The sequence below is a fragment of the Nematolebias whitei genome, chromosome 10 (genome assembly GCF_014905685.2).
Source record: "Nematolebias whitei isolate Nwh7 chromosome 10, NemWhi1, whole genome shotgun sequence".
Lineage (NCBI taxonomy): Eukaryota > Metazoa > Chordata > Actinopteri > Cyprinodontiformes > Rivulidae > Nematolebias > Nematolebias whitei.
The window spans coordinates 8,908,456-8,917,550 of record NC_056507.1 but is presented as its reverse complement, the minus strand read 5'-3'; the positions used below and the strand labels follow the sequence as shown (position 1 = coordinate 8,917,550).

The window sequence follows — 9,095 nt, the reverse complement described above, 5'->3', positions numbered from 1 at the left end:
GGTCACAGAGACGGACCTGATGGACCAGGGTCACAGAGACGGACCTGACGGACCTGATGGACCAGGGTCACAGAGACGGACCTGGGTCACTGAGACAGACCTGATGGACCAGGGTCACTGAAACAGATCTGAGGAGACCTGATGGACCAGGATCATGGGGATCACAGAGTCCATTCTGGGTTTTTGAGTTTTTCAGGTTTTCTGTCGTGTTTCTTGTTCGTTTCTCAGTAAAATTATTTTGATTCTTTGGAGATTAATTTGAATTTAAACTTCAGGACGTTTAAAAACTCAACGAAGAGCAGCGAGGGGGGTGAATACTTTTGTTCCCCCCCACCCATGATGATAAACTGTGGGAAAAAAAAGAGACATTACAGTTTTGTTAAACCATCGTTTATTCTTGTGATGACAGTAAATTCAACTCAAAGACACAAAATATGAACCAGACGAGTGATGCCTTTAGGGTCTTACTAGTTTTAATGGTAATGAGGCGTTCAGGTACCAAGAGTTTAAATAAAAACTGAAATATACACTTTGTAAAGACTCATGCAGCAGCATGATGAGCGGGGGGGGGGGGGGGGGGGGGGGGGGGGGGGGGGGGGGGGTGTCACAGCTACAGTCTGACAGTTAAATGACAACTAAAGTTTCTACAATCACTGACTCACAACAACAACAACAACAACAACAACAACAACAACAACAACAACAAACGAGTTTACAGACGAGTCAGTGAAAGAGAAACGCCACAGTGCCTCCTGGTGGCCAGACAAGGAACAACAAAAACAACAACAACAGTTTACAGCAGAGCATGGAGAAGGTGCTCAGTGGAGGAAAACAACTGTGGAAGGCACTTGGGGGGGGGGGGGTGTGTATGCAGACTACTTCTTGATAAAAACGTGCATAAATAAAGGGTGGTGTCAGTCTGAGTCAGCATTAAGAGACATGGAGCTGTAAATATCAAACATGATGAGTCAGTTTCTGTAGCGCCCTCAGATTGCAGGATTCTTGTCAGACGCGGCACAGGAAGTGTCAGAATCATCGTTTATGAGGGGCTGCTTCAGGCTCGGGTGATCCGGGTGTTTTATTGCTCGAGTCGGGCAGGGCGAGGACGGACGGAGCTCATCTCAGCAGGCGACGTGTTTTCAGCACGACATGGCATGAACGCAGCAACAGGGCGGAGGAGAGAGACAGGAAGTCCGTCCTGAAGCTCACTCTGCAGCCATCTTGTCGATGTGCTCGCTCAGCAGCTTGTATTGTTCTGCACGAGAGTCAAACATTTGGTTCAGAGCTCCAGAGACCCCGTCTGACGACAGGAATGGTTCACATTAATGTGGAAAAACACTTTGAAGCCATTCTCATTGGTCTGTGGTAAAAAAAAACAAGAAGAACCGCTTTCAGCTCCAAGGCTGGACCCTGCAGGCCCGGATCAAGAACAGGCCTGAAAATGCAGAAGATCCAACGGGCGTATGTGGATATTTAACAGGAACTGGACAAAAGACCAGCCAGGACCTGCCTCATTAGAGGACCACCTCTGACCTGGTGGTTCAGGTGTGTGTTAACACGACACCAGGGTGGAAAGACATCAGCAATGACCTCAGGGATCTTGTTGTTTATTTATTGCATGTTTTATAAAACCTAAATGACTGTGAGGAGGGACTCCAGGTGCTGTGCACGTTGCACACCCCAGCAATAAGGAGTCCATGAGTCAGATATCTTGTGGTGTCTCTGAGCAGGACACCCTATCCCCAATTGCTCCCCAGGTGCTTTCCACAGCTGCCCACAGCTCCACCTGGTGGTGGATGGGTTAAATGCAGAGAGCCAATTTCGCTGACAACACATAGCCCTTGTTATTAGAATGGCAAACTGAATTTTAAAGAAAGACGATGAGGAGCAGCCGTGTGTGGAAACGCACAGAAGAGCATTTAAAAGATTTAAAAAATAAACCAGTTTTATCAGATTTCAGTCATAAACAAAGCAGTTCATGGCAGGAATATTTCAGCTGAAGTTATGACCCCAAATATGGAAAACTGTTTACCACCAGAGCTGTGGACAAACTGGTTAATGTAACTTTATTACAAGATAAATGTAACTGGAATCTGTTACAGCAGAAAATATGAAACTAAAAATACTAACAGCTAAAACGATGGACAAGTTGTGGTTCAGCTAAATGTTGATTAATATTCATGTTGCTTTGTCGTTATTTTTTTACAATGTTTATCTTGAAGCTCATGTTGGGGAGTTGATGTGTCGCATCAACACTGTGGTATAATAATAATAATAATAATAATAATAGATTTTATAAAAGGCATCTCGGGTTATTTAAAGTGTTTAAAATAAGTTTGATGGAAGTCAGGGTTCAGTTCTCCCCGAGGCCGGTCACCCTCCTGCTGCCCTTGGGTCAAAATGACCCAGGAGGCCTCAGCCGTGGGTCATTTTGACCCAAGGGCAGCAGGAGGGTGACAGAAGCTTTGAGACGAGCTGAAGTTAAAGCTCATGTTAAATCTGAACTTCATGTTTGGCTTTGGCTGTTTTTAAAGTTTGTGCTTTATCAAACGTTTTGATGATCTCGTGTTTGTTGGCAACTTATTATTTTGCGTTGACCAACAGCAGCTGATCTGAAATGGAAATAAATCTGATTTGCTGTTGGATGCAGTCGGTTTCATTTGTCCCGATCTGTAAAGCCCAGGGAGTGAAAGACGGTTCTTCTAGTCTACGGCTGTAAAGGAAGGACACATTTGGGCTGGGGGCAGGCGGTGAAGATTCGAGCGTCCACTTCCTGTTTTACCTTCGTTTAGGTTCCCGATGACGGCCTGCTTCTTCAGGAAGTCGTTGCAGAGCTTCGTGCTGAGGCCGAAGGCCAGCATGTTGTGGGTGAACGTCCTGCAGACAGAAACACACTGAGCCAACGGGAACTCACAGTTTTTACCTCGAACATGGTAGAACTTCACCGGTCAGCAGGTGGTCATCAACGTGTCTCAGAATAAAACCTTGTTAATCTGCACTGAAGCAGCAATAATCTGCCGGTACATTCAATAAAGACCAATTATCTGCACGCAGACTGTGTGAACACCGTGGCTCTCGTACCCCAGCAGACCGAAGGCGATGTTCTCGTCGATTTTGGAGCGGTCGTCCCTCTCCTGCTGGGTCATGTGACACCACCGCTCCCTGCAGCAGAAACACCCGACAGTCAGATACAACCAGACGCAGGAACGCCGATGACCCCGTCTCTGAGGATCTGAACACTGAACGTTTGTAGTTTTGGAGATGTGTGTTTTTCTGGACTGGACTCAGACAACGAAGTAAACCTAAATGTTTTTGATTAAATATATTCAAGAGGGTAGGATTTACACTGTGGAGAAGAACAGAGGGAGGCTTGTTCTGCAGAGTGACGGACCTGGGAGAGTGGAGCAGTTTTATCTACCACCAGGAGCAATGGAGGAGCCAGGGGGTGGCCAATGGTGGCCTTGGCCCTCATAGATTAATCTTCTGCCACCCCGATCATTTGAGGAAACTACACCTTTAAGCAATATAGATGCTAGAAAGCACAGTTTCCTCAAATGATAGTGGTGGTCAGTTTACATATAAATATGGAGGCAGCCATCTTGTATTTTGATGTGATAACGCAATATTCGATGGGAACCTCTCTTCCTCCTTGATGCCGACACACAATGAAATGGAAGTTGGTACCTCACTTACTTTTCAAGTTATCGTGCTCGTGTCATGCATGGATGGAGGGAATTTCCAATTCCTCCTCTTGGCTCGGTGACGGAGAACAATAAAAAGGTTTGGGTTGTTTTCATGCCTCAGAACCACAAACAGAACCATTGGACCATTCTGAGCTTTGAGACTGTGAGTCGTGTCAGAGGAACCTCCACCATCCATCAGCAGCAAAACACAAGGAGTGACTCAATGTTGCTCTGAACGATCAACAGGTTTGTCTTCAGACTGTCGTGAGCAGAATATTCTGACCCGGTTCCTCGAGAACACTATAAGAACAGAACTGAGGACAGAAGGGTCCACAAGTCCAGAGTCAGAGGTGGTTCAGGTGTTCTCTGGAGGTAGAGGAGAACGTCCAGATCTCATAGACTTTGGAAGCTTTTAATTCTGGACTGAGACCGCCGTGCTTGTAAGGAAGAAGGATCTAAACAAGGTTCCTTAGAGGAACCCAGTGATCTAGAAGGATCTTCAACTTGTATGACCGATATCTGCCGCAGACCCCAAAGTCTCTTTGGAGGCATCAGGGACTTGGATCTGGTTCAGGTTTTAGACCATGTGAGTGGAGAGAGGATCATGTTCTCAACCAAGAGTTGGTGGACAAATGGAGTCCGATACAAGCTAACAGAGATGGACCCAGAACTGCTGGAGGGTTCCCTCAGAAACGTGAACAAACAGACGTGTGTTCAGGACCAGCCTGGTCTCAGTGAGGTCCAGTTTGAGAAGATGCTCCTTCATCTGACCTGAAAACTGAAGTACGTCAGATGTCCTCAGGTTCAGTTCTGACTGGAATCAAACGGTTAATCCAGTAATTTATGAACATCTGTCAAATCTCTGATCATCGGGTCGAGCAGAACACAGTGAAGAAGCAGGACAACGTGAGCATGCAGATGGAGAAACATCTCATGTTGAGACAGATTTGTGGTGTGAACATGCAGACAAGACCTTCAGACACCCTGGATCTAAACCTGACTCTGAAGGATCGGGATCAGGAGCTGATCAGACTGACACAGGAAGCATGAAGCAGCAACAACAGATGAACGCATGAAAAATCATTTGCTTCACGTGACGTCAGTGATAAACACGGTGACATTAAACGTTTAAGAAGTGGTCAACCAGAAAACTAGAAGCTCGTTAATTTTTTTAGACGCAGAGCAAAACCAAAGGGATCTGTCAGGAAGAACTTAGAACCAGGTAGTTCAGGAAAAAAAACTTTCTAATGTTTTACAAGTTTACTGTGGACCTCTGAAGGTTTTATATCAACCCATGAAGGTCTCATGTGGGCCTCTGAAGGTCTCATGCGGGCCTCTGAAGGTTTTATATCAACCCATGAAGGTCTCATGTGGGCCTCTGAAGGTCTCATGCGAGCCTCTGAAGATTTCATGTCGACCCATGAAGGTCTCACATGGACCTCTGAAGGTTTCATGTCAACCCATGAAGGTCTCACATAGACCTCTGAAGGTCTCATGTGGGCCTCTGAAGGTCTCATGTTGACCCATGAAGGTCTCACATAGACCTCTGAAGGTCTCATGCGGGCCTCTGAAGGTCTCATGTGGGCCTCTGAAGGTCTCATGCCGACCCATGAAGGTCCCATGCGGACCTCTGAAGGTTTCATGTCAACCCATGAAGGTCTCACATGGACCTCTGAAGGTCTCATGTGGGCCTCTGAAGGTCTCAAGTGCAGCTCTGAAGGTCTCACGTGGGCATCTGAAGGTCTCATGTGGGCCTCTGAAGGTTTCATGTCGACCCATGAAGGGCTCACATGGACCTCTGAAGGTCTCACATGGACCTCTGAAGGTTTCATGTAGACCTCTGAAGGTCTCACGTGGACCTCTGAAGGTCTCACGTGGACCTCTGAAGGTCTCATGTGGACCTCTGAAGGTTTCATGTCGACCCATGAAGGTCCCGTGTGGACTTTGAAGGTCTCATGTGGACCTCTGAAGGTTTCATGTCAACCCAAGAAGGTTCCTTGTGGCCCTCTGAAGATCTCATGTTGACCCATGAAGGTCTTATGCAGACCTCTGAAGGTCTCACGTGGACCTCTGAAGGTTTCATGTCAACCCATGAAGGTCCCGTGTGGACTTTGAAGGTCTCATGTGGACCTCTGAAGGTTTCATGTCAACCCAAGAAGGTTTCTTGTGGCCCTTTGAAGATCTCATGTTGACCCATGAAGGTCTTATGCAGACCTCTGAAGGTCTCACGTGGACCTCTGAAGGTTTCATGTCGACCCATGAAGGTCTTATGCAGACCTCTGAAGGTCTCACGCGAACCTCTGAAGGTCTCATGCAAACCTCTGAAACTCTCTTACAGACATCTGAAGGTCTCAGATCAGGATTTGATCCGGCAACCTTTTCGCTGAGAGGCGGCAGCTCTACCAGCTGCGCTACCGTACCACCTTTACCCACATTTAAGCAGCAGAGATATTGGATGGACGTTTTTAACATTAAAACGTAGAAAACTGCAGCTGAAGTGCACCATGTTACCTACAGTAAAGCATGGTGGTGGCAGCATCATGGATGGTGTGTGATGTTTCACTGCAAGCATGAGAAAAAAATCTGAACAAAAAAATGACTGAAGGTGCTAAACACAAACTAATGAAATAATGCTTCGACACATTCATTTAGCTGAATATGTCTGAAGAACTCCTGCCTTTCTTCTCCAACCCTTTTGAATCTTTGACTTCTTGTTAGTCATTTATTTATCGTTTGACTGAAGGACGGACAGACCTCGCTCCTTTCTCTTCTTCCTGCGCTCCACTGCCCCGCAGCAAGGCACAAGGAAACAGACGGTTAAAGTCAGTGACCAGGAAGGAGCAGCAGAAACTCTCCGGGCCTTTTCCCGCTCCATCTGGACTCACCTCGTGGTCGGAGATCGCTTCTTCCTCTCGCAGTGGACGGCGTCGAAAAACGCAGCATTCCAGAATCTCAACGTGTGCCTGTCACCGAGGAGAAACATGTCAGCCTCACAAAGATGGAGGAACAAAGGAGCTGAGAACTAAAAACTAGCCTAAAAAACTCAGAATAAGGGTTCAGCTCTGGAGCTTCATCACTCAGAAAATAAAGTTAAAACGTTTTCACACAGAGAATCATAAATATGTCGTTTCACTGCACATAGAAACATTTTGTCTTTGCAGTCGTTACGAAACGAAGCTCCAAAGCAAAGTGCCGTTTTCTATTATTCTCACCTGTGTTTTCATTTTCTGTGCGTTTTAATATGTGAATACTTCTACAGACTGTTATTTCAGCCGTTCACAAATCAAAACGTTCAGCTCGTTCAGGAGATTGCTGCTGTGACTTTTAGCTTCTATAACTTCTAAAGTAAAACAATAAAAAAAAATACTACTACAAAACATTTAGATCTTTTCAAATCCTTCAAAAACACTGTTCTCAAATCTGCTACAATGAACCTCTGCTAATGCTACCTCCACTAATGCTACCATTGTTAATGCTGCTAACGCTAATGCTACCACTGCTAATGCAATACTAATGCTACCAGTGCTAATGCTGCTACTGCTAATGTTGCTACCGTTAATGCTACCACTGCTAATGCAATACTAACGCTACCAGTGCTAATGCTGCTACTGCTAATGTTGCTACCGTTAATGCTACCACTGCTAATGCAATACTAATGCTACCAGTGCTAATGCTGCTACTGCTACCACTGTTAATGCTACTACTGCTAATGTTGCTACCGTTAATGCTACTACTGCTAATGCTACATTGTTAATGCTGCTACTGCTAATGCTACTACTGCTAATGTTGCTACCGCTAATGCTACTACTGCTAATGCTGCTACTGCTACCACTGCTAATGCTAATTTTGATAATATTTAGTGTGACGATACAAATTCTACTACTGTATTGCTACTAACATTAATGCTAGGACTACTACCGCTAATGCTGGTACTACTAATGCAATTCTACTACTGTTTTTGCCACTGCTGCTGATGCTAATTCTACTAATACTAAGTTAAAAGCTAACATTCTGTTACATTTAGCTAGCCTTTTGCTACTTTTAGGTTTTGTTATTTTTAACATTAACAACTTATAACAATTATGTAGTTTATGCTCATTTTAGCTAGTTTTACAAAATTTAACTAGTGTTTGGCTACTTTAAAAAAAAGTTTTGCTTTTCTTGCTAATGCTTTGCTGGTTTCATTTTTTTATTTTTTCTGCTTTTAACTTTAAGCTAGCATTTCACTCTTTTGACCTTTTAGTTCCGTTTCAGCTTGTTGCGTTTATTTCAGCAGCTGTTCAGAACTCACCAAGTTTTACAGTTTGTCTGGTTTATTTTAAATCATCTTAAACCTGTTCTTTACCTTGAATTTAAACCTTGTCTGATGAAACAACAAATATTTGAACGCATATTTTAATTTTTATTCCATTTTTACCAGATGGGCTGCTGCTTCAGGTGAGTGTACAGGTACACCTTGTCTCCTTTCTTTTCTTCTGGAGCCTCTAACACTGTGAAAAATAAAAACATGATAAAAGTTAATTTTACAAATGACAACCGATAATAAAAGAGTCATAAATGTGTACCTGGTGATTTGGGCTTTGTCTCAGCTGGGCCTTCTCTGTATTAGAAACAAGAGTTTGAGTCAGGATGTTTAAAAAAGATAAAATAAAGTTTAAAATAAGCTTTTGCTCACTCAGACCTGGGAGCCATAGAGCTTCTCAGCTTGCTCTCCAAACCTCCAAAGAAGCCTTTGACGTCAGTTTTTGAGGTGGTTTTAAGGAGACGTTCCGCTGCGTCCTTCTTCCCTGACAGCCAGGAGTTGGCCTTGTTGAGATACGAGTCCAGACCAGCTGGTGGACCGCCTCGATCCAGCAGCTCAGAGGGAGACGGTTGGAACTTTCCTGAAGAAGAAATGTCAACAGATCAGCTTCGATCCTTATGAAAACTTTTTTTTTTTTACCAAGAACCCTCCCTGTTGACATCTGATTCAGCCTGCTGTTTGGGTTCTGAAACCCGTTAATCTCTCAGCTGATTACAGAGACACAATAAAAACAGGTTTGTCTGACATTTGGTCTGGAGCATTTGGCTTCAGATGAGCCAGCAGACGGTTGGAAGCAAAAACAAGTCAGCAGCCGTTGTGTCTGTGGATCAGCTGTTTGAGTCTGTGGATCAGCTGTTTGTGTCTGTGGATCAGCTGTTGGTGTCTGTGGATCAGCTGTTTGTGTCTGTGGATCAGCTGTTTGTGTCTGTGGATCAGCTGTTGGTGTCTGTGGATCAGCTGTTGGTGTCTGTGGATCATCTGTTTGAGTCTGTGGATCAGCTGTTTGAGTCTGTGGATCAGCTGTTTGAGTCTGTGGATCAGCTGTTGGTGTCTGTGGATCAGCTGTTGGTGTCTGTGGATCAGCTGTTGGTGTCTGTGGATCAGCTGTT

The 9,095-nt window shown here is 44.8% G+C and overlaps 1 protein-coding gene across 2 annotated transcripts in view; it reads right to left on the bottom strand.

The window, feature by feature from the left end:
* Positions 1–578: 578 nt before the first annotated feature.
* Positions 579–9,095, bottom strand: part of kiaa0513 (KIAA0513 ortholog) — a 19,272-nt gene continuing 10,755 nt past the window's right edge. Inside the window, exons 6-13 of one of the 2 annotated variants that reach the window (XM_037682597.1) lie at positions 8,365–8,566; positions 8,249–8,283; positions 8,101–8,173; positions 6,569–6,646; positions 6,438–6,467; positions 3,082–3,162; positions 2,783–2,877; positions 579–1,255 (exon numbers count right to left, since the gene is read on the bottom strand). In XM_037682597.1, the coding sequence (XP_037538525.1) occupies positions 1,206–1,255; positions 2,783–2,877; positions 3,082–3,162; positions 6,438–6,467; positions 6,569–6,646; positions 8,101–8,173; positions 8,249–8,283; positions 8,365–8,566 (644 nt within the window). In that variant the 3' untranslated portion in view covers positions 579–1,205. The remainder of the gene's footprint in view (positions 1,256–2,782; positions 2,878–3,081; positions 3,163–6,437; positions 6,468–6,568; positions 6,647–8,100; positions 8,174–8,248; positions 8,284–8,364; positions 8,567–9,095) is intronic. The other variant, XM_037682598.1, reaches the window with a different exon arrangement.